Here is a 27,056-nt window from a genome sequence, read left to right as displayed (position 1 = left end):
TTTCATCAAAAAAGAGAAAAAGCTTCTAATTACACATAACATTTATCTGCATATTATAAAAAGTTCTTACGTGACCAAGCCGAGAAGGCTAGATTCTACAATATTAATTCGCTTAACCGATTCTAGTTCCATGTGCATGACAGTGAATATGATTTTCAAGTTGACTTCAAAGCTCGAATATGTACTTGTAGGGTATTTGATTTATCCTGTCTTCCTTCATCATTACTCATCATCCATTTGTTCAACTCCTTCAGCTTTTCCACGTCATAATGTGAAAGAGGATTGACCTTTACCGGATCATATACATTTTGAAAAATTAATGGAGTTAGGAAAAGTGAGCTTACATCATCCTTCTTCCCATCCTCCTCCTTCTCCTTCTTCTTCCCATCCTCCTTCTCATCATCATCGTCGTTCTTCTTCTACAAAAAAGATTAATATACATTTTGAAAAATTAATGGAGTTAGGAAAAGTGAACTTACATCATCCTTCTTCCCATCCTCCTCCTTCTCATCATCATCATCCTTCTTCTCCTGCTCAAAATGGAGTTTTCGTGGGACGCAAAATGGAGTTTTCATGGGACGCAAAATGGAGTTTTCATCGTTCTCATCCTCCTTCTCCATCTCATCGTTCTCATCCTCCTTCTCCGTCTCATCGTTCTCATCCTTCTCCTGCGCAATCGAAAAAATAGATTAATATACATTTTCATTAAGCAAGAGTACATTTTGCGTGGGACGCATAATGCACATTACGTGGGACGCAAAATGCATTTTGCGTGGGAAGAAAAATGCATTATGCGTGGGACGCATATTGCATTTTGCGTGGGACGCGATCAACCTTGTTCGTCTTGCGTGGGATGCAATCAACCTTCTTCGTCTTGGTCATCTCCGTCTTCCTCTTCTTAGCCAACTCCTTCTTCTTCTTGGCCAAATCCTTCCTCTTCTTGGCCAACTCCTCATCATTCTTCCTCTACTCAATCGCCACCTTCTTCTCTTCCTCCTTCCTCAACTCAGCCGCCTTCCTCTTTTTAGCCAACTCCTTCAGCCTCTGCATCCTCTCCTCCTTCCGCGTCTTATCCAAATCATCATCATCCTTCTTCCCCACCTCCTTCGTCTTTGCCAAATCATCATCCCCCTTCTCCATTAAATTAACATTCTTTTATTGCTTTATTTCCCCCAATAATGTGATTATAAGATTTTGATTCTTTTTGATGAGCTTCATTTCAGTTTTAAGCTCATTTACATCCTTTGTCAGCTCATCAAGTTAGGCATTAGTATGGGCTTGAGACATTCGATTGGGTACATCACTAGATGTAGAATTGTCTTCATTAGTTTGAGGAGTCGTCGTAGAAGGGACTGGCTGAGATGACCTTGAGGTGTCTTGGCTAGTTTCAGGGTTGGGGAGCTAGGGACTAATAAGTCTCCTCTTCTTGGCCGGCAGTTTGGTAGTCCTTTCATATGTATTCTTTCTCTTCCTCTCATCCAATTTAAAGAATTCATCATAAATGTTGCGTCCCATATCTTCAAAGTCCTTCCTAGAGTACTGTCTCTTCTCCTCCATAGACTCATCAATTTTGGTGAAAATATTGCACTCCTAGAGGGTAGTGTCTACTTCTTGGACGAAATAACTCATAAAGGATGTATATAGCAATATCCTTGGGCATGTAGGCTCTTGCCGCACCGTCCTTTCCACAAATTTGGGGACAAATGTCTTGATAAAATGTCTTGATAAGCTCATAGGTCCACACTTGGAAGGCTAGTGCGAACCCATGTACAATATAAGTGACATCACAAACGCTTTTCCCCTTCCAAGTTTTCCTCTTGGCGAGATATAACTCCCGGAGGTGTTTCATATCTTTGTCAATACCCTTCAGGGTTGCTCTGAAGGACACATTTCCCCATGGAAATTGGAGGAACATCTCCATGCCCTCCACCATGCGGAATATTTCCATACTTACCATCCTCCTATTATCAGTTGCGAAGAGGTACTAGTAAATAAGGTATATGAGCCCCATCTTCCATGCATCCTCCTTATCAGAGCATTGGAGAAACAGGTTTATTGTATAGTATTTATATATTTAGGGTGTTATATATTAAGGCCCAAATACATTAGGTTTTAAGCCTCTTATCTCTATATATAATCTCCATCTATTGGAGAGGTTGTAATTATGAAAAACCCTATTATTGAATCCTTTCATTCGTAACATGGTATCAAAGCTATGGAATTAGGGTTAGGGTTTCTTTTCCGTTTTCCCCTTCCTCTGAAATTACTATTGGGTTTGTTCTTGAGGATTGCTTGCATTTATTCGCCATGTCGGAAGAAGGTAAACCTAGTTCCAAAGATAGTGACAGTGGTGTTAGTCAGGGATATCATTTAAACTCGTCCCTTGTTCTTAGCCTCGTGAGATTGGATGGGTCGAACTATCTTGCATGGTTGCAAGCTTGTTCGATTCAAGCCAATAAAATGCAGAAATTCATTAATGGGAAGTCTAAGAATCCCAAGGATAATGATATGAGATTGGATGATTGAGAATTGGACAATGCCATGGTGAAAACATGGCTCTTTAATTCTATAGAACCAAATATTCGGAAGAGCTATCTATTTCTTTCCATTGCTAAAGAAATTTGGAGCTTGATAGCTAAGACGTACTCCCATTCTGGAAATTGTTCGAAGGTTTATGAGTTTCGAAAGAGAGTTCGTGACACAGTATAGGGTAATAGGGTACTAGCAAAGTACTACTCTGAGTTGACTGGGTTATGGATGGAGCTAGATTATTATCGCATTTTTAGAGCAGAATGTACGAAAGATGCAGAAGCCTATCAAATGATTGTAGAAGAAGATCGTCTAATTGACTTCTTAGCTGGGCTAGATATATACTATGATCCCATTAAGGCAAAATTGATTGGAAAAGTTCCACTCCATGATGTTTCGACTGCCCATGCTCATATTCAGGGGGAGGAGAATCGACGACATACTATGGTTCCTCAATTAGAACACTCTAATCGTTCTGCTCTTATTTCTACCCATGTTCCTGTTACCGCCCCATCAGTAGCACCTCCCTTTGTTTATGTGAGTTCACCTCTATGTGATCACTGCTAGAAGACGGGGCATACTCGTCATAGGTGTTTTCTCCTACATCCTCACCTTCGTGGCCTTGGTCGTGATCGTGGTCGCGGCTAAGGTCGTGACTCTGGAGGACATCGTCAGTATAATTCTCACATTTCAGTGGAGATACAGATTTCTGGTATGGATACTCCTCCACCTATAGCGGAAGTTCCTTTGAGAGTTTCGGAGACGAGTGCTCTTCGCAACTTTCTAGCCAACTCTTCTACTTCTTCTACATCCTCTCATCTTGCCAATTTCGGTATGGCTTCTGCCTTAACAATCTCACAGTCTTCTTTTAACTCTTGAATCATCGATTTAGGAGCCTTTAACCATATGACAAATTCTTCTAGCTTGTTTAGATCTTATTTATCTCAACAGAATACAGTTCAGGTTGCAGATGGATCCTTTATACCTATTCTAAGAAAATGGTCTATTTAGCTTTCTTCTAAGTTACCTTTGAACTATGTCTTACATGTTCCATCATTCACTTCAAATTTGCTATTTTTTAAACGTATTACATAGTCTATAAATTGTTCGGTAACATTCTTCCCTTCTTATTGTGTTTTTCAGGACATAACAACCGGTCAGACGATTGGTGGGGGTAAAGTTTTCAATGACTTATATGTCTTAGAGGATGTGCCTACTTCTTCACCGATGGTCCACCAAGTATCAACTAACTCCTTGTTAGAGTTTTTGCATTCATGGAATAGACGTTGCGGTCATCCCTCATTTGGTGTATTAGAACATCTTTTTCCTACTTTAACTAAGAAATATAGTATGTCTGACTTTATGTGTGAACCATGTGAACTTGCGAAATACAAACATTCCAGTTACCCTATTAGTAATCAAAAGAGCATGACTCCATTTTCTGTCATTCATTCTAATGTTTGGGGCCCATCTCGGGTTACTGGTCGTTCCAGTTATAGATGGTTTTTCACTTTTATTGATTGTCATACGCGTCTCACCTGGATTTACTAACTTCGTCACAAAAATAAAATATTTGAATGCTTTAAATTATTTCATGCTATGATTCATACACAATTTCAAGTTGTTATACAAATCTTATGGACCGACAATGGTATAGAGTATACTAATGGGGATTTTGAGTCTTACTTATCTTCTCATGGCATTATGCATCTTACTACATGTGTCAAAACTTCTGAGCAAATGGGATAGCAGAGAGAAAGAATGGTCATCTTTTGGAGGCTGCTAGGTCTCTTATGTTTACTATGCATGTTCCTAGCTTCCTATGGGGAGATACAGTTTTAACTGCATCATATTTAATTAACCGTCTTCCCTCTACTATTCTTAAGTTCAAAACTCTAACATCATTTCTCCCACATACTTCAAAACATCCTCTCCCACTTCGTGTCTTTGGATGTGTCTGTTTTGTTTATAACTCTGCTCCATCGCGAGGAAAGTTAGATACCCGGGCTCTAAAATGTGTCTTTATCGGTTATTCTCTAACTCAGAAAGGGTACAAATGCTATCATCCTCCCACTAAACGAGTATTTGTTAGTCATGATGTCAATTTTTGGGAGTCAACTCCTTATTACACTTCCAGCTCATGTTTACCTCTTTAGGGGGAGAGTTTAGAAAAAGAAGAAATAAACATGGAGTCTTCTTCCACTCCCATCGACCCTCTTACTTTTCCAAGACAAGAGGAGAGAGAAGCACCTTCTAGTGGAGAATCATGTTTACAGGAGGAAAGGGAAGCACCTTCTAGTGGAGAACCGTGTTTGAAACCTGGTAGACTGGATGGACCAAATTTGGTGACATATTCACGCAGACAACATGGAGATGCTATATTACCCCCTAAATTGTCTAATCCGGAAGTTAGTCCTACAATTGCTCATTCTTCCTATACAAACGGTAATCCTTCTCTTTTTGACATTGATCTTCCCATAGCTGCTAGAAAAGGTTCTAGAAAATGTACTCAGCATCCTATTTCTAACTTTGTTTCTTATGATTCTATATCTCCTTCCTATTGTGCATTTGTTTCCACTTTGTCTTCTATTCCCATTCCTCAGCGTTAGCAGGATGCTATACTTGAACCAAAGTGGGAATGTGCTATAGGTGAAGAGATGAATTCTCTTAAGAATAGTGGCACATGGGATCTTGTGTCTCTTCTTGTTGAAAAAAAAAACAGTTGGATGCAAATGGGTGTTCACTGTAAAATATAAGCCAGATGGGTTAGTTGAAAGGTACAAGCCTACAAGGCAAGACTAGTTGCGAAGGGGTACACACAGATACTTGGGATTGACTATCAGGAGACGTTCGCTCCCGTTGCCAAGATGAACTCTATTCGGATCCTAATTTCTTGTGCTGCCAATCTATGATGGAATCTTCAGCAGCTTGATGTAAAGAATGCCTTTTTGCATGGCAACCTAGAGGAAGAAGTTTATATGGATGTCCCTCCTAGCTTCTCATCTCACATTACAGAAGGGAAAGTGTGTAAACTCAAGAAAACTTTGTATGGGCTAAAACAATCTCCTAGAGCATGATTTGGGAGATTTTACGGTGCTATGATAAAGTTTGGGTTCAAGCAGACCAACTCAGACCATACAATGTTTGTTAAGAGACAATGAGGCAAGATCACAATATTGATTGTGTATGTCGATGACATCATTATAACGGGTGATGATGAAGATGAGATTAACATAATCAAATAATGGTTGGTGACCGAGTTTGAGGTCAAAGACTTGGGTTCATTGCGGTACTTTCTTGGGATTAAGATAGCAAGATCGTCTCATGGGATCTTTCTCTCCCAACGGAAGTATGTCCTTGATCTCCTATCTGATACTAGGATGCAAACCTACAGACTCACCTTTTGAAGCTAATCATAAGCTCTTCGGAGGTGTTGGTACCGAGGTGGATAAGGAGAGATATTAACGGTTAGTCGGGAGACTTATATACCTTACTCATACTAGACCTGACATTACATATGATGTTGGTGTTGTGAGCCAATACATGCATGATCCTCGCGAGACTCATATGGATGCAGTCTATCGCATTCTGAGATACTTGAAGGCAACACCAGGTAAGGGCTTGTTGTTTAAGCCTCAAGGTCACCTAGATGCTCAAGGATATACCGACTCATATTGGGCTGGCTCCTTGGATGATAGACGTTCCACCTCAGGTTATTGTTCCTTTGTTGGAGGTAACCTTGTAACTTGGTGCAGCAAGAAAAAAGCGATGGTAGCAAGGTCTAGTGCTGAGGTAGAGTACAGAGCTATGGCTCTTGGCGTTAGTGAGCTCTTGTGGACTCAGTCCCTTCTTGTAGAACTTAGTTTTACACCAACTGGTTATATGAAGCTATTTTGTGATAACAAGGCTACTATCTCTATTGCTCATGATCCGGTTCAACACGATCAAACCAAGCATATTGAGATTGACCGACACTTGATCAAGGAAAAGATTTCCAGCGGTCTCCTCTGTACCCCGTATGTAAAGACTAGGGATCAACTGGTCGATGTCTTAACTAAGGGTCTTAGTAGTAGAGATTTTGTTCCCATTTAGGCATGATGAATATCTTCGCTCTAACTTGAGGGGAAGTGTTAAATTAATGGGTTAATATTGTATAATATTTATATATTTAGGGTGTTATGCATTAAGGCCCATATATATTAAGGCCCATAATTATTAGGTTTTAAGCCTCTTATCTCTATATATAATCTTCATCTATTGAAGAGACTGTAATTATGGAAAACCCTATTATTGAATCCTTTCATTCGTAACAGTACTGCCTCTTCTCCTCCACAGACTCGTCAATTTTGGTGAAAACATTGCACTCCAGGAGGGTAGTGTCTACCTCCTGGACGGAATAACTCATAAAGGATGTATAGAGCAATATCCTTGGGCACGTAGGCTCTTGCTGCACCGTTCTTTCCACAAATTTGGGGACAAATGTCTTGATAAGCTCATAGGTCCACACTTGGAAGGCTAGTGCGAACCCATGTACAATATAAGCGACATCACAAACGCCTTTCCCCTTCCAAGTTTTCCTCTTGGCGAGATATAGCTCCCGAAGGTGTTTCATATCTTTGTCAATACCTTTCAGGGTTGCTCTGAAGGACTGAAGGACACCTTTCCTCATGGAAATTGGAGGAACATCTCCATGTCCTCCATCATGCAGAATATTTCCATACTTATCATCCTCCTATTACCAGCTGTGAAGAGGTACTAGTAAATAAGGTATATGAGCCTCATCTTCTATGCATCCTCCTTATCAGAGCATTGGAGAAACAGGTTTCAACCTCTGTCACTTTAACCATCATTTTACCACTAAAATATTTTTGGACCAAGGGTGGACATTCTTCACCTTGCTTGTTTTCCACCAAAGAAAATCTTCCAAAGTTGAGGCCTATCACCAAGGCATAATCCTTCATGCCATAGCAGACCTCCTCACTATTGACCAGGAACCTTATCTCCTTTGAATTTGAGCTGATTTTCCTAATCAACATCTGATGGAGTATTGTTCATAAGAAAAATATTGTTGGGGCTTTGAATAGATGTTGGAATTGGGTCTGCAAAGCCCTATCCAAAAGATCAAGATGAGTAAATCTCTCTTTTATCCTTGCCAAGCTGGTGCCGGTGAATTTCCATGAAATACGGCCATCAAAATTATTAATAGTTTTGGTTGGTGCCATCTGCAAAGAAACAGTTTGTTAGATTAATGATGTTGGGGACAACGCAAAGTGTCAAATTGTAGTTTGCGGGGGACGCAATGTGCAGTATGCGAGGGACGAGGGACGCAAAGTGCATTTTGCGTCCCACGATATATGCAATTTTTGTCTCACGCAAATTGAATTTATCGTGGGAAGCAAATTGCATAATGTGTGGGACGCAAAGTGCCTAATGCGTGGGACGCAAAGTGCCTAATGCGTGGGACGCAAAGTGCATAATGCGTGGGACGCAAAGTGCATAATGCGTGGGGACGCAAATTGCATTTTGTAGGAGACGAAAAATGAAATTTGCGTCTCACGTAATATACAGAAATTCAGTCAAATTAATAACCATTCATACTCATTCTTCTCATCTTCATTCAAACCATTCAAACTAGAAAAACATTCACCTAAAACCTTTAAAACCTAAAACCCTAAAACTTATCATACACAGCACAAGAGGGAAAATAATAAAAACTTACCTGAATATGCAAGCGGTGATGCGGGGAAGCGAACGTCGTTTCTTGACGATCGTCGGGGAGGAAATCGGGTAAAAGAGTGAAAGGGAGAGCAACGGGTGATTATGGGGGGAAAGAGAAAGTAAATAAGAGAAAATGAGGGTGAAAAGAAAAGATTATGGAAATAAAAAAAAATAATTAAGGGTAAAATCATCAAAAAATTTTTTTTTTGAAAAAGTGTTAGTTTTACCAATTAGTTTTGGGCTAGGTTATTTTTAAAATAAGATCCCTTTTCAGGGTCCTTTTATCAAATTTCCCTGACACGAGAGGGCAGAAGGATCTAAGGAAAAAGAAGGATCGAACGGAGGCTTCTTCGATTTTTGGGTGCTAGGAGCGAGGTATTCTTCCTCGTTTTCCGACCGAGAGTTACAGAGAGCGAGAGAAGTTTCTTCCTGAACTTCCAACGGGAATGAGACGACAGGGAGTTGAGAATCTGAGAGGCTGAGAGACCCAGACTTTGAGCTCTTCTTGATTCTTCGTGCGACTTCTTCTTCTATTTGCTGCGGGAGTTGCCGCTTGCCTTAACCGCATTACGGATTTGGTGTTGCCTCCTGGAGCAGAAGACACAGACAACACCGGATATTTAGCAACAAACAGGAACTCACTGTAAGTTGTCCTATTATTTTTAATCATTTATTAAAATGGCATGATTTATGTTAAACCATGATTTGAGCTACTAAATACAAAATTCATGAATAACCGTAAGGCATAGATTATATGACTAAGGTGATGCTAGAACTGCTTGATTCTGTTTTGATTAAGCAGTCTGGACACGAATTGTTATCTTGATCTGACTATTTTGATTTGAGCTAGAAAATAAATATTATATTGACTTAGACATTGTGAATTGATTCGTCTTTTGACTGATTATTTGAGATCAAATTGTTTTCAGTTTGATTAGGGATTGGCTTAGTCTAGTTGATATGATATGGTTGTACTAATCAGTCATAAGTGGTGAAATCTTAATTGATACAATGTGATAAGACGAGTTTCATGAAAATGAGGATACAACTCTTGGTGTTGGAATTGTTTTTAGATGATTTTGTGATACTCCTGGATGTTTGTTTGCAAACTTGACTTGGAGTTGACAAAACAATTGAGCATGATTAAGATTATTTGATAGAAATTCTAGAATTCTTTGATGATAATGTGATGATTGTATAAATTCTATTGTCTCATTCATTGTTCACTTGTTATGATGTTAGGTTCTAATGTCTCATGCATTCGATTGTCACATGTAGTCTGAATTGAGGTGATGAGCATTTTAGGAGTGTTAGAACCTAACACATAAGAATATTTAAAAAATCAGAAAAAATACAAATAAATCAGAAAACCACAAAAGATGCAGAAAAATGATACAAAATATGAAATTATAAAAAATACCAAAAGAAATGAACAATTCAAACAAAGAACTACAAGTGTCTGCATCTCCGACAAAAAGGGTACGTAGTCAGCATTTTACGTATGCCATCAAAATATAAATATGAATCCAAGGTATCATAAACATAAGAAAACTCCCCAATGTAGTGTAACTCTGTGTTTAGATTGTTTATTTTTTAAGCAGACGGATGTTGATTCAATCCCTACTTTACGCGTTTAAAAAGAAAAAACATAAAAGAATAGAAAATAAGAATATGTAAGAGCAAATAATGTAATTTGAACTAGTCAAAGACTTAAAGTAGAGACCGTGTCCTGACGGGCATGTGGGGTACAAAGCCAATGCCTTTCCCCATGGTAACCAAACTTCGGATCCACTTAATCTCTTTACTAGATGTGTCCTTTCTTTTATTCTTTCTTAGTTTCTGTAATGAGGACAGTGAGTTTGTAACTGAAGTGATACTACAGATGATTTTTATTGAAAGAATATAATACTAATTACAACAAAATATTCAAAATGGCTAAAGTGGGAGGTTGCTACCTAATAATTAACCCACTAACTATAAAACTCCACCACTCTCTTTAATTAAATTATTCTACAGTCTCCCTCAAATGAGTGAAGAATTACAAATTATAAATCCCTAACTTGTTACACAAAGCTTCAAATACAATCTTTGGTAGAGCTTTGTTGAGGATGCCGGTTATTTCAAGTCTTCTACTATCCCGATGTTCACATTCTCTGATATGAAATGTTTTGTCTATTTCAATGTGTTTGGTTCTCTCACGATGCAACGCTTAACAATACTAATATCTGCAAGATTGTCACAATGAAGTTTAATAGCCTTGTTATCAATAATTTCAAGTTCATTCAAAATTTTGATAACCCAAACTCCTTCACATAATCGGTGAGTGAGTGCCTTCAACTCAACTTCAACACTCCTATAAACAATATTTTGCTTCTCGCATCTCCAAGTTACAAGATTATCCCACTCACAATATGCTGATGTCTCCAACCCAATTTGCATGTGTTTACTGAAACATCTCGGTTCTCATTTTTTTCAGAAACATTAGTTCTTTTTCTGGGCTTCCCTTAATGTATCTCAAAATTCTAGAAACAACATCCATGTGGACTTGAATAAGACAGTTCATAAATTGGCTTACTACACTTGCTGGAAAAATAATATCTGGTCGTGTATGTGACAAGTATACAAGGTGACCCACAAGTCGCTGATATATTCCCTTGTCAATCAAGTCATCTTTTCTAGATCTGATCTTGTTGTAGGGGTCCATAATGTATATTGCAACCAAGCATTCATGTTTCCTTTAATAAGTCTATAGAGTATTTGGGCTGGGACATAAAAAATACCTCTAATTTACTGTGTTTCCATGCCTAGAAAGAACTTTGGGATGCCCGAGATCCTTTGTATCGAATTCTCTTGCTAAATCCCTATCAAGTTCTTGAATTATTCCTCACCATTACATGTGAGAATAACATCATTAATACACCATTAGAATTGCTTTATTCTTTTTACTATAAGTCTTACTGAACATAGCATGGTCGGCTTGACCTGGCTTTGATATTATCTGGATTTTGTCTACGAGCTCCCAGTTCTTGGATAGCTTGTTGAAGAAGTCTGTGGCGTTTATCTCTCCTTGACGATGACCATTGATACTTAAGATGATTTTCAATAAATATATAAATGAAAAAAGTAATGGCCGAAAGTGGGAGGTTGCCACTATCTAATAACTAACTCACTAACCCACTAACTATACAGCTAACTTTAATTAAACTATTCTACATTTATAAAGAAAATTGTCAACACTGTAAATATACTAAGTTGTCTTAACGATGCTTTACCTTAGTCAAGGATATAATGACCCTCGCCTACCGCTCCCACCCTCGACCCCCCTAAACTCACCTTGGGCGGTCGGTACTAGCCTCCTAACAAAGCCCACCACACCTCTCTCTTTTGCTAAGACAGTTGATAGTTGATAGCAGTCATTTATTATTTAAACTAATTAAATAAAATTATATTTTTTAGTTTGTGTTTTTTTTGTAGAGAAGTGCATTGAGAAGTAAAAAGCTGGCACTTTTAATTATTAAATGAACTATTAGCTAGTAGTTTACTTCTGCATTAATCTATATTTACAATTAATCACAGGGGCATAAAAGTAAATGTGTGTATAAAAACTCCCAGAAAAAAAGCAGAAGCAGCAGTTGCAAGTTATTTATTCATTCAAATTCAAATTCAAATGCACTTCTGACATTTTTTCTCAAGGTTATTTAAGATAATAACCTAAATGGGTCAAATCAGTAACATAACAACCCTAAGAACTACCCATCAAGTCTTGTTGACATACAGAGAGATTTTTCTCAAAAAAAAGATATACAAGAAAGAGAGGGGTCATTGTTAGCTGTAAACATGAACCGGAAACGGCAGATTAACTTTTTGGCCTCATGGTATCAAATGAGTTTCAGTTTGAATGCAATTGGTTTAGTTCATCAGTAATAGGGTTGCGCTATAATTTTATAAGCTTATGAACGAGGGGGTATATTAGACGGATCGGGTATCTTCCAATGTGTTTTTTGCATGATATTTCATGGTAATTCTACTTCTCTGTACAATGTCATCTCTGGTTTGAAACTTTCACTCACTAGTTTTGTTTAATTTCTAAGGCTTATTGTTTTTTATTCGTGATCTTATTGGTGTATGTACTGTTATAGTCATCTATGCGATTCATTTTTACCTTCTTTCCCAATATCCCAAGGGTGATTTTCTTAGTAATCCAATACATGCAGGTTGGGAAGCTAAGCTAAAGAATATTTCATTTCTCTATTGAGCGCAAAGTTACAAAGAATATGGATCTTTTCTGAATCTGGTAATGATTTTTATTGTTGAGGAAATCTTGAAACTCCACTTTTTTCTTGTAGCAAGTCATTTGATGGATTCACCAATTTTCTTTTGAGGCTTAGTTTGTTCATTCCTATTGACCAATCAAAGGGGCGTTTGGTCGTCAACTACGTGATTCAATGACTGTCAGTTTATATCTTGGTATGACCAAGAAGTTGGTTACAGAAATCTCTACCCCAGGATAGGTGAAATCAATTAGGAAGATAAACAAAAAAAGAGTTGTTTTTCAAAAGTTTGCTCAACAGTCATTGTTTTGATTTGTGTGTTTGTAAACGTAAACGGTTTGTGTTTCCAATTTCTTTGCAATGACGTGTAAAGATTCTTTAGATTTATTTTTCAATAAAATAGTTTGCCTTTTTCGCAAAAAAATTCACTAGCAAGAAGGAACCAACAACTATGGGAAGAGAGGACATGACAGAGGAGGAAACATCTAATGCTACGAAACAGAAGGTTGCAGCTTCAAATCAGTATATTGAGAATAATTACAAGGAGCAGATAAGGAACCTGCAAGAGGGAATAGAACGGTATGCCAAATACTCCCTTTTGATCTCCATTTAATGTTACTTATTATTTGTTCCACTTTCTACCTCTTTCAAGAAATGGATTTTATGTTTACAAAACTGAAGCAACAACCTGATGATCATAGAAGAATTTCTTACAACATGAAGATAAGTTGTCTTGAAATATTAGTACAACAAATCTATTATATTCAGTTGATGGAAATTACTTGTCTAGTGGAGCAAACCCTAGGGTATGGTAGACCAATGATAGAGATGAAAGAGAAACGAGAAAACCGAACTGAACTAGACCAATGATGACTCCCTTTTGACCTCCATTTAAAGTTTATTCTTATGAACTGATTTGGGGTTGATAGCTCCGGAGATTGACCATCTCTAAAATAGTTTATCTTTCAGAGTCGATACAATAGGAATGGTAAGTATAAAGTTGCCATGCCTGAAGGGAAAAGTGATCGTCGTTCTCCACTAATTCAAGTTTACAGTCACGAACAGTTGAGAGACTAATAAAAATATGTAATTAGGGTTGATATCTATGCTGCACGGATACTCAAAAAAAAAAAAAATTGGAGTATCGGATACGGCTACGATACGGCGATACGCGTATCGGATACGGCTACGATACGGCGATACGCGTATCGGATACATATACGATACGGCGATACGCGTATCGGATACGGCAAAACACGTATCATTGACTTTAGGTACGGTTGACTTTAGGTACGGTTGACCAATCCGATACGGATTGGATACGGCTCCGATACGTGTATCGGATACGTTTTGGGTAAAAGTTTAACAAAAAAAAAGTGAAAGTATGAAACTGAATAAAAAAAAGAATTTAAACTTTAAATTCTTTTTTTTATTCAGTTTCATACTTTCACTTTTTTTTTGTTAAACTTTTACCCAAAACGTATCCGATACACGTATCGGAACCCGTATCCAATCCGTACCTAAAGTCTACGATACGTGTTTTTTCTTATCCGATACGCGTATCGCCATATTCGTATCCAGGGACGGATCTATGTAAGGGCTCGGATGGGCTGAAGCCCATCCAGAAAAAAAAAATGTAATTTTTTTTACTGTTCAAATTTGACAATACCTTCTAATTTTTTTAAAAATTTCAATATATTTCACTGTTTTTTATTTAATTATTAAAAATAATGATAAAACTTACCTTTATACACTCATTTTATTCCGAATTTTTTCATTATTTTTTTGGGCCCACCCCAAATTCTTTTTAAGCCCACCCCAATCCTAAAATCTGGGTGCGCCCCTGTCCGTATCGTATCCGATACTCCAATTTTATTTTGTTTGGAGTATCAATGCAACATAGCCTAGATATATAATAACTAACAATATTAAAACAAAGCCCATTAACAAACTCATTCATTACACTTAAAATCCCTAATTTAAAACCTAACATGTATCACTTTCTTACTTCCAAAGAACATTCCCCTCCCTTGAAATAATCATGTCTTCTTGTAGGCACAAGTGCTCAGCATGCTTCAAACAGTATAAGAAGAAGGAACATCTAATTGAACACATGAGGGACTCATACCACTCAGTTCATCAACCAAAGTGTGGCGCATGTCAAAAGCATAGCAAAACATTTGAATCTCTCAGGGAGCATATAACTGGTGAGATTTCTTCTACATAAACATTAGCCCATTTGGAAACAGTTGGATACAAAAATTTTGGATAAAAAAATGTATCTGGATGAGATTATATTTAAAAGCTGTCATAGAAAGATTCGGAAATTTATTTGTTGTTTCACATCCAGATTTGGATACATGAACATAAATTATAACTATTTTTGTGTTTTCTTTCTCTTATTGTTATTCTCTAAATTTTAGGTCCATTGGCCAAAGCGGAATGTTCAAACGTATATGCTAATCAAGGATGCTTCCTTTGCTTGAAAGTCTTTGATGATCCAACTTCTCTTATAGAGCACAAAGAAGAGTGTTATCTACCCGTTCCAGTTTCTCCTGTAAGTTTGTAAAAAAAAAAATTGACTTTCACCATCCATAGTGAAAGATGATTGTGATCATTGATGCAGCTACTGATGTTTGGGGAAGTTCAAACTGATATTTCAAACCCAGTTAATGGCACCAAAGACCGTCATAGTAGGAAGGCAGTTGCCATTGACTGTGAAATGGTTGGGGGAGGAAGCGATAAGTCCCTTGATATTTGTGCTAGGGTATGTCTTGTTGATGAAGATGAAAATTGTCTTTTCCACACTTATGTTCAACCTCAAATTGAAGTCACCAATTACCGGTATTTATTTATGCAATTCATTATCATTCTTTGCAATATTATTTATTTGAGCTAGGGAAGAAATCATGGACGCAAACAAATAATATTTTTTTTTTCTTTGCGTCATTCAACACTGGTATCACTGGTTCAAAATTGAATGTTATCCAGATATGAGGTCACTGGTATAACTGAAGAATATCTAAGAAATGCAATGCCTCTCAAAGAAGTGCAAGAAAGACTCCTGCTAATCTTGCATAATGGCGAACGTATTGGCAAAGTGCGCCTAAATGGTGGTAAAGCATTTCTTCTTGTGGGTCATGCAGTAGACCATGACTTGAATTGTTTGAAATTGTTTTATCCACATCACCTGATCCGGTAAGGTTCTTAACAAGCTAAACAATTGACATATTAGGAATGGTGAAGTTAATATGCATATATATTTGGCCCCTTTGGTATGATATTTTTATCTATGATCTCATGCCACTCAAATTTCGATTGTCATCCATCTTAAAATCAATCTACACTTGTATACCATACAAAAATATTTGTTTCACAAAACATTGGGATCACAATTGGACAACATCTTCATTTTCCAAATGAATATGTGATCTGACTGAACTACATTGTTTTACTAAACGAGTTCAAAGTATTTTGACGACTTCTCATCGGAATTGAGACACAACCCCAAATTTAAAATATATAAATGTTTCAAATGGGCTCATTGTCCTAAGGATTTGGATTAAAACGAAGGAAAATGTTTCCATATCTCTTCTGCATATAATAGTCATTCTTTCTTTCTTTTTGAAAAAGACATAATAGTCCTCCTACTAAAGCTATTTTTCAAAATTCATGCAGGGACACAGCACAATATCAACCACTTATGAAAACAAATCTAGTCAGTCACTCATTGAAGTACCTCACCAGGACATATCTGGGGTAAGTTACTCTACTTAGATTTTATCTACTCTATTACTTCTTTGAATTTCACACAAACTTAATGTTAAGCAGTTTAAGACGAGTTAGCCTCGAATGAGGTGGCCAAAACGTTCTTTCTTTTTTCTAAGGGGCATTCTGAAAAAGAAATTGAGATGATTATGTGTATGATTGAAATGTCCCCATTTGGGAATACTTATATTTGGAGAGAAACAACTAAAAAAACTATTTAGATCCAGATTTAGCTTCTATCCTATGAATTATGATATGATGATGGTTATATGATGAATTTTTTTAACTATCATGCACAGGTACGATATACAATCAGGTTTGCATGACCCATACATAGATAGTGTATCAGCAATGAGATTGTACAAGAGAATGCGTAGTACCCAAGATCATGGGATGGGAACGGAAGTTTCAGATGAATATGCTCAAAGTTCTATTTATGGTGCCTATTATTCTTTGAAACCCAATGAGCTGAACGATATGAGCCCAGATGAACTATTCAATCTTTCTAGGTCTAATTATCACTGCTGGTGTTTGGATGGCAGACAGCAGCAGCCACCCGAACTAGAGGAGGAGGAGGAGGAAGTTGAGAGAAATTGGAGGCCATGGGAGTGAATAATATTTAGAAATTTAGTCTGTTTTGCTCGGATGAATGGAGAACAGTTTCATCTAAATGTGTTTTGTCTTGAGCATGTGAATTTTAATTGGATTCATACACTGTTTTAAAGTTATAACTGGCCATGATTAATATGTGTTTGTGTTATTTGTCGTTAACTTAAGCAGAGTCGTTATACAGTAAAACTGAAAGTTGGTGAGGTAAAAGGCGATGAAAAGGAGGGTCATATAAAAAATGGTAGGAAAGAAAGTGAAAACAAAGGGACTGCTATGTTTTGCTATAATTTGACATGTCTCTATCCTTAGTCAAAGGCGGCGAAAAAGATTGCCCTTCAAATATTCAGCGCTTAGTAAGTGTAACTAATGTGTTAATATACCTAAAACTCTAATCGCCAAGAAGATTCCAAGTGATTCTTTGCGATTAGTCGAATTGTAACTTTTTCAAACTCATAACTGAACTCCAACATGATGATTAAGGTCAGTGTTGGCCCTTACATTTGGGCTGCCTTAGACCTGTTTTTTTTCTTCTTCTTTAGGACAAAGCAAAAAATTGATTATCTGTTCAATTGTATTTTTTCTTTTCTTCTTATAAAATTAAAAGAATACAATAAGTTTAGAAATAATCGAATACGAATTAGAAATTTAATAGTCACAACTTTGTAATAGATGGAATAATAGATTGTGCAACTTCGTGGGTCTGAAAATTGGAAAGAATGATGAACCAGAAAAAGAATAGCTTTTAGAACTTATCTAATAGAATTGAGATTTAACTGAAAATTTGGGCTATATTGTTGAGGTTGGGTCTGCCCTAATCTATGATTTTATCTTGAAGTCGGCTCTGATCAAGGTTAATATTGTTCATGTAATTAAAAAATCTCATGAGTCAGACATTAAAAAAATCTCATGAATCAGACATCATATTTACACATATTGTGAGCATGGAGAGAGTAAGTTAAAAAGATGCGAAAGTTATTGCTCTATTATAGCCTATTCTAGTCTAGCGGCAACAAAATATAGATATCCTCGTAAAGACATGCTCGACAATTTGAAGAAATAAAAAATATAGTAAGCTCCCCTCGTAAAGACATACTCACAATTTCAACATTATTTTTACATTTAAGTCAATTGTGAAAAAAAATAACTTTTCTATGAAAATAGTTTTTAGTTGATAGAACAATATTTATACAAGTCTTTCATATAAAACAATTTAATTTTGGAGTGACTTTCAAACTTCCAAAAGTCTTTTTCAAAAATTTTGGTTTACTATGTGAGATGAAGAGAAAGACGGATGGTATATTGAATGTTTTCTTGAGAAGGAAACTATATCCAAACAAATAGTATAGTTTTTATTGGGAAATTTGACGAAATGACTCTAATAATGGGTCTAATTCGAAAAATGACACACGCTTCATAAACCTTGCAAAAATGAGATTTTCGTTCTGCAAAATGTACGTCTTGCCCCTCTCGCGCCCACTTATCGCTCATTAACGCGTTTTACCACATTCGTGCGTAATGTAAAACATGTGAGTTGATTATACGCGTTTTACATGAAACGCAGATGTGGTAAAATGCATTGATTATAAATCAATACAATTTTCTCCTTAGGTTCAAATCAGCTTAAGTAAACAAATCTTTTGTTTGTGAAATTATCTTCTAACTTAACCAATCATAAGAGTCTTTTCTTCTTCCAATTTAATCAAAAGGAAAAAAAATTCGGCAAAAGATTGACATGTCTAAATATTTTGATTGTGTCAAAAGAACCTCTTTAGATTATAATATATTTATATTAATTGTCTCTTAACGGGGATCGAATTTGAGACGATTTTACAAAATAGAGATTGAACTTTAATTTGTACCATTTGGAGCACAAACTATCAAAAATATATATGTTCTAACACCTCCCCTCCCTCCCTCTCCCGCGATTTGTTTACATTCTTTAACAATCTCTTACAATCCCCCAATCGTGAATCGTGACTTCCTCGATCCTCATCCAACTCACATCACAATGATAGCAACTTCGCATAACACTTTGATGACGGTGAATTCAACAATCAACCATTGGTTTAAGTTTTGATTCAGGTATTCTTAAGGTTTTGATTTCTTTATTCGTAAGCTACGCAAATTAAACCAGGTTGATCTTTGAAGTCACCGACGTCGAAGTGTCGTGAGAGGTTACTATTGTCGAGAGATGGATGAGGATCGAAAGAGGGACTGTAGGGGTGGACAAACCTACCGATCCAATCCGGTATTTCGTATCGGATATCTGCCTCTATTTTTTTCAAAAATTGCAATCCATATCCGACCACTATCCGATCCGAAAACACCAGATCGGATCGGATCGACCAGCCGGATACCCGCTGATCCGATTTTTTTTTATATTTCTAATTTTTTTTCTTACAAGTTACAACAGTTGTAGCTCCAGCCTCCAATGTTTAATGAACGATTTGAGTTCTAAAATTAGGTCTTCATCTAAAGAGAACAAATTCACAAATAAATCTAAAAGGAAACGGGAAGAAAAACAATTGAAAGAGAAATATTCTTGTTTGGGTTTGCGGGTTTGTAAAGGGAAACAGGAGAAAACAGAGGGATCATAGATATTTTTTATTTTTGTTTGGATTTGTAAAAAGAAACGAGAATGAAAAGAAAGAGAGATTTTTGTTTGGTTTGTAAAAAAAAGGAAAGAAAATAAACTAGAGAGAGATTTTGTTTGAGTTTGTATTTATTTAATAATATTTTTATTTGAGTTTGTAATTATTTAATAAATTTTAAATATCACTATTTCGGTTTCGAGTATCCGAATTTTTTTTTGTTTGATTCCTATTCGATCCTGAAATCTAATAAAAATATCTAATCGGATTAATATTCGAATCCAATTCATCGAATTCGTATTTTTCGGATCGAATTTTTTGGTCACTCATTAACGAAGGGGATTGAGGGAGAATGTGAGAAGTCGTGTGACGGGGAGGGGGTTAAAGGGTGATGTTGTGGGTTATGAATTAAAAAAAAGAGTAGGTTAGAGATTATTATTATTATTATTATTATTATTATTATTATTATTATATATATATATATATATATATATATATATATATATATATATAATCCTAATATATATATATATATATATATATATATATAATCCTAATAAAAAGAGCCGCCTGATTGATAATTAAAAAATAAAAAAGCAATGTGAAATAGAAGAGTTATTCTAATTTGGGAAAAGCTCCAAATAACTAAATTTTTTTTAAGATCAACTTTAAATGGCACAAATAGATCGAGTTTTATTTGATAAAGTCGTCTCAAGTTTGAGTCTTAAACAAGAATTAAGTGACTGATAATGCAATGCATTTTTTTAGTCCTGCCATTAAATAATTATGTTGACTACCAAGTAATTAAGTATCTACATCATTCACATATTCGACATATCAGCATAGTACTTTAAAAAATTTATATTATTATTGTCAAACACAAACACAACACACAACACACAAACATGTTTTGACATTTCCTCTCAAATACCTCAATATTCATTTCACAATTTGATAATTCTTTTGCAATGATTTGACATTTCCTCTCAAGGAAGGGAATTATTGGCATTTCATATCATAATACATCACTAAATTTATTTGATTTATTATTTGAAGATGCATGATTCTTAAAAATAATCAAATTTATTGAAAGGTGACATCATTCTTGGCATCGAAAAATAACGACTCTTCTTGGAAAGGACACTAGTAAAAAAATAACATTTAAGGGCGGTTTTTACCGCCGTTATTGTATAATTTACCGCTGCTAAAAGACAATTACGACGGTAAAATTACCGTAGTCAACCGCCGTTAATAGTTCCGCCGTTAAAGAGATTTTGACAATTAAGGGCGGTAAATTTACCGCAGATACTAGCTTTTAACTGCGGTTTATAAAACCGCAGTTAATAGTCTCTAACTACGGTTTATAAGACCGCAGTTAATAGTCTCTAACTGCGGTTCCTAAAACCGTAGTAAATTGTTTACTTATAAAGGCAGGATTTTCACCGCAAGTAATAGTTTCTAACTGCAGTTTAAAAACCGCAGTTAATAGTGGCTATAAAGGCGGTACAAAACCGTAGTTAATAGTTAATTGGCTATAGATAAATGCGATATTTTTAGCGTAAGTAATAGTCTTTAACTTCTGTTTAATAACCACAATTAATAGTGTTCATAAGTTAACAATTAGTTGGCTATATATAAAAACAATATTTTTAACACAAATAATTGTCTCTAATTACAGTTTAAAAATAGCTGATAGTTATAAGTGTAGTTAATAGTAAATTGGCAACAATAAAAATCATTCAAAATAATATTATATAATTAATACTCCATTTTTATATTATAACATTACCTAAAAATATAATTATATCCAAATATAATTACATCAAAAATATAATTATATAATATTTAAAGTCATACAAAATAAACATTATTATATCAATAAAAATGATCAAATTCCAAAATTTGAAATCTTCCTTTTCTTCCTTCTCCCTCTTCCTTTTCTTCCTTCTCTCCCGACCTATAAAAGATTCAAATACAAATTTATCAATTAGTAACAAATTACACTTTTTTACTCTTTTTTTTTAACAAACAAGAACTAAGTAAAATATTTCCTATATTAAATAAATTGATATAAATTACATTTTGATAAATTAATTAGAAGAGGGAATTCATACTAACATGTTAATGTGGCGCTGCAAATTTCCCTCAAAGAAATTTTATTGTTCCATTGTCTTAAATTGGACGTCTTGAACATCCTTGTTCCAAAAGAGATCACTATCACTTAAATAAAATCATGGAAAAAAATGAGGAAATGAATTTAGAACATTCATTAGTTTTTTCAAATTTATATCAATGACAACCACATTTTGATAACCTAAAATTCATAAATAAAGTTAATTATATTCAATGACCAAATTTCTTTCATGCTTCTATTAATACACCATAACACAACTTAATAAATGCATCTTTACAAACTTACAAATAATCATTATCTACAAGATGGATGAAACAAAAGTACTATACTTACAATGTAATGAAACAAAAGTACTATACTTACAATGTAACAGGGAGCCAGATAAGCTATGCAAAAATCTTCTTCAAATGTACCGAGGTGAAAGCGCTAGAAAGATAATAGGGAAGGTAGATAATGCGCAAAAGAGAATAAGAATTTAGATAGTGCTCGATCAACTAGAGTAGGTTGTAGCTCCACAAAAAGAGGAAGGTGAAACCGTTGGAGAAGAAACACTAGTAAAAAATGTGTTTTTAACGGCGAAATTTTACGGCGGTATTTAAAACCGTAGTTAATACCTTGTTTTTAACTGTGGTATATAAAACCGCCTTTAAAAGTCTTACATTTAACTACGGTATATAAAACCGCATTTAAAAGTCTTACATTTAACTGTGCTATATAAAAACCGTAGTTAAAAGTCTTATCTTTGACTGCGGTTTTTTATACCGTAGTTAAAGTCTTATCTCTAACGGTGGTTTTTTGTTTTTTATACCTCAGTTAAAATCTTACGTTTAACTGCGTTATATAGATCCACATTTAAAAGCATTATATTATTTTAAATCATAAAAAAAATATTAATAAAATTTAATTTTTATTATTTTAAAAATTAATTGAGATAAGTTTAAAAAGAGAATATTAAATAAGTTAATTAATATATATATACTTCTAAAATATTATTTTATCAGTTTAATAAACCTACCTTACATGAATTAACAATGAAAAAAACGAAATAATAAAATATTATATTGAGACTTCATATTTATATATAATTTTATATCCTACCCATTTGATTTAGTTTATAAATAATTCTAAAAATAATATTAAATCTTATTAATATTTTTCTCTCTCATAATTAATGACTAATTAAATAATAGACTAATTTATTACTAATTACTTTTATAAAATAATATATATATATATATATATATATATATTAAGATAAAATATTTATTATTTTTTAACCTTTATAATTTGGTATGAACTATTATATTTTTTTTAAGTCAAATAAATTTTAAAAATATAGAAAACTAGTTTTTTTTTTATTTACATTATTAAAATATGTTTAATGAAGATTTGATATTGTCAAGACTATTTTTTATTAATTAATGGAGATAAATTGTTATCAAATATTTATTTATAATTTTTGTTGTATTATTTTTTAAACTTATATTCTAATTAAATTCATAAAATAATGTAATAAATATATATATATATATATATATATATATATATATATATATATATATATATATATATATATTAACAAATATTAAGACTTTTAAATCATAATGTAGTTACAAGTATATGCTATTATATTTATTAATTAGAATGAAATATTGAATATATATATATATATATATTAAATATATATTATATATATATTATATATATGTATATATATATATATTATATACGATGATGAAAGAGAATGATTTGAAGTTGAAAAAATGAAAGAGTATGAAGAAAATAAAAAAGAGAAGAAAGAAAGTTATTTAGTTTTTTCAACCAATTAACACGTCATTCCCTCTCCTAAGTTCCCTCCCAATCCTCTCTCATATGTATATATAATTTTTTTTATGCATTATCTTAGAAATTTAATTTAAATATAAGTTTAAAGAAGTTACTTTGTCAATAATTATATATAATTATAAATTAAAATATTAACCTATTATATCGATTAAATTTAGTTTCATAATTTTATATACATTTAGTTTATAAATAATTCTAAAAATAATATTAAATCTTATTAATATTTTTTTCTTTCACTAATTTAATAGACTAATTCATCACTAATTATTTTATAAAATAATAAAAATATCTAGTTTAAAAGTTTATATTTATATATAACAAATATCTTATACAAAGTAATTTGTTACGTGAATCACAATTATATAAAGATTTTAAATATTTTTTATTTAAGATTAGTTAATGTAATTATCACAATTAATGATAAATAATTTAATCACATTTACAAATATTATATCTAAATTTTAAATAATATAATATATATATATTATATTTATTTTAATTGAAGATAAATATTTTATCATTTTAATCAAAATTTATATTTAAATTATGTCTTTTATAAAATAATATATAAATATATATTAAGATGAACTATTTATCATTTTTTTATAAACCTTTATATAATTTGGTATTCACTATTATATTTTTAAGTGAAATAAATTCTAAAAATATGAATAATTAATTATTTTTATCTCATTTAGATTCTTAAAATATGTTTAATGGAGATTTGATATTAACAAGATTATTTTTTTTATTGATTAATAGAGATAAATTGTTATCAATTATTTACTTAGCATTTTGTTGTATTATTTTTTAAACTTATATTTTAATTAAATTCTTGAAATAATATAATAAATATATATATACTAATTAACATTATTAAGACTTTAATTTAAATATAAGTTTAAAGAAGTTACTTTGTCAATAATTATATATAATTATAAATTAAAATATTAACCTATTATATCGATTAAATTTAGTTTCATAATTTTATATACATTTAGTTTATAAATAATTCTAAAAATAATATTAAATCTTATTAATATTTTTTTCTTTCACTAATTTAATAGACTAATTCATCACTAATTATTTTATAAAATAATAAAAATATCTAGTTTATAAGTTTATATTTATATATAACAAATATCTTATACAAAGTAATTTGTTACGTGAATCACAATTATATAAAGATTTTAAATATTTTTTATTTAAGATTAGTTAATGTAATTATCACAATTAATGATAAATAATTTAATCACATTTACAAATATTATATCTAAATTTTAAATAATATAATATATATATATATTATATTTATTTTAATTGAAGATAAATATTTTATCATTTTAATCAAAATTTATATTTTAATTATGTCTTTTATAAAATAATATATAAATATATATTAAGATGAACTATTTATCATTTTTTTATAAACCTTTATATAATTTGGTATTCACTATTATATTTTTAAGTGAAATAAATTCTAAAAATATGAATAATTAATTATTTTTATCTCATTTAGATTCTTAAAATATGTTTAATGGAGATTTGATATTAACAAGATTATTTTTTTTTATTGATTAATAGAGATAAATTGTTATCAATTATTTACTTAGCATTTTGTTGTATTATTTTTTAAACTTATATTTTAATTAAATTCTTGAAATAATATAATAAATATATATATACTAATTAACATTATTAAGACTTTAATTTAAATATAAGTTTAAAGAAGTTACTTTGTCAATAATTATATATAATTATAAATTAAAATATTAACCTATTATATCGATTAAATTTAGTTTCATAATTTTATATACATTTAGTTTATAAATAATTCTAAAAATAATATTAAATCTTATTAATATTTTTTTCTTTCACTAATTTAATAGACTAATTCCTCACTAATTATTTTATAAAATAATAAAAATATCTAGTTTATAAGTTTATATTTATATATAACAAATATCTTATACAAAGTAATTTGTTACGTGAATCACAATTATATAAAGATTTTAAATATTTTTTATTTAAGATTAGTTAATGTAATTATCACAATTAATGATAAATAATTTAATCACATTTACAAATATTATATCTAAATTTTAAATAATATAATATATATATATATATTATATTTATTTTAATTGAAGATAAATATTTTATCATTTTAATCAAAATTTATATTTAAATTATGTCTTTTATAAAATAATATATAAATATATATTAAGATGAACTATTTATCATTTTTTTATAAACCTTTATATAATTTGGTATTCACTATTATATTTTTAAGTGAAATAAATTCTAAAAATATGAATAATTAATTATTTTTATCTCATTTAGATTCTTAAAATATGTTTAATGGAGATTTGATATTAACAAGATTTTTTTTTTTTATTGATTAATAGAGATAAATTGTTATCAATTATTTACTTAGCATTTTGTTGTATTATTTTTTAAACTTATATTTTAATTAAATTCTTGAAATAATATAATAAATATATATATACTAATTAACATTAATATGAAATTAGTTATAACCACTAATATATTTATTATTATAAAATATATATAGTGATTGATTCAATAATTATATATTATTATAAATTTAAATATTAAACTATTATATAAAAAAAATTTAGTTTCATAATTTTATATATACTTAGTTTATAAATAATGCTAAAAATAATATTAAATCTTATTAATATTTAATCACTAATTAAATAATAAATTAAATAATAGACTAATTCATCTCAAATTAATTCATAAAATTAAATTTTAATTAATAACAAAAGTCTAATTTATTACTTTATATTTATATAGATAACAAACCTCATAAAAACTAAGTAATTTGTACAGTTCATCACAATTACATAAATATTTTTAATTTTTTTTATTTAAGATTAATTTTATATTAAATAATTTAATCATATTTACAAATAATATATCTAAATTTCAAATAATATATATATATATATATATATATATATATATATATAATATTCATATATTTTAATTGAAGATAAACTCTCTATCATTTTAGTCAAAATTTATATCTAAATTACTTTTATAAAATTATATATATATATATATATATATATATATATATATATATATATATTAAAATAAACTCTTTTTATCATTTTTGTGTAAACTTTTATAATTTGATATATATATTATGATAAACTCTTTATCAAATAAATTCTAAAAATATGGAAGACTAGTCATTTTTAACTCATTTACATTCCTAAAATATTTTAATGACTATTTTTTTATTGATTAATGGAGATAAATTGTCATCAATTATTTATTTAGCATTTTTTGTTATATTTGTTTTTGAATTTAGTTTAAACTCAAAAGTATTTGAAATTGTAATTTGTTTAATTATTAATAATATATTTTGTATTTTAATTTATAAATTATAAAATACAATAAAAATATTTTTGGTTTTTAATTAATGAAAATTAAAAATAAATAAAAACTAATTAAGAAAGTGTGTGAAAGTATTTTTTTTTATTTTATTTCTAATTTATGTTCAGATAAATATTTAGGATTGTTAATAATCTAGTAATCATAAGTAATAATAAAAGC

General features: G+C 31.6%; 1 protein-coding gene across 1 annotated transcript; it reads left to right on the top strand.

Moving 5' to 3' along the window:
* Positions 1 to 8,563: 8,563 nt before the first annotated feature.
* LOC124927614 lies at positions 8,564 to 17,078 on the top strand. Its single transcript, XM_047468065.1, has 9 exons — positions 8,564 to 8,890; positions 12,462 to 12,541; positions 12,951 to 13,097; positions 14,574 to 14,725; positions 14,942 to 15,075; positions 15,145 to 15,362; positions 15,510 to 15,716; positions 16,197 to 16,277; positions 16,586 to 17,078. Exons 3-9 carry the CDS (start codon positions 12,970 to 12,972, stop codon positions 16,896 to 16,898), a joined length of 1,233 nt encoding a protein of 410 aa, XP_047324021.1. The 5' UTR covers positions 8,564 to 8,890; positions 12,462 to 12,541; positions 12,951 to 12,969; the 3' UTR covers positions 16,899 to 17,078.
* The last annotated feature ends 9,978 nt before the right edge of the window (positions 17,079 to 27,056 follow it).

Source organism: Impatiens glandulifera, chromosome 1, assembly GCF_907164915.1.
Source record: "Impatiens glandulifera chromosome 1, dImpGla2.1, whole genome shotgun sequence".
NCBI classification, from domain to species: Eukaryota; Viridiplantae; Streptophyta; class Magnoliopsida; order Ericales; family Balsaminaceae; genus Impatiens; species Impatiens glandulifera.
The sequence above is the reverse complement of the archived record's forward strand: the minus strand, read 5'-3'. Positions and strand labels throughout refer to the sequence as shown.

Bases quoted from the DNA above. Each gene is read 5' to 3' on its own strand.
- LOC124927614 (XM_047468065.1), top strand. From the start codon at position 12,970: ATGGGAAGAGAGGACATGACAGAGGAGGAAACATCTAATGCTACGAAA. The intron at 14,726-14,941 runs GTGAGATTTCTT...TCTAAATTTTAG, and splicing joins TCTCAGGGAGCATATAACTG to GTCCATTGGCCAAAGCGGAA. The intron at 15,076-15,144 runs GTAAGTTTGTAA...TCATTGATGCAG, and splicing joins TACCCGTTCCAGTTTCTCCT to CTACTGATGTTTGGGGAAGT.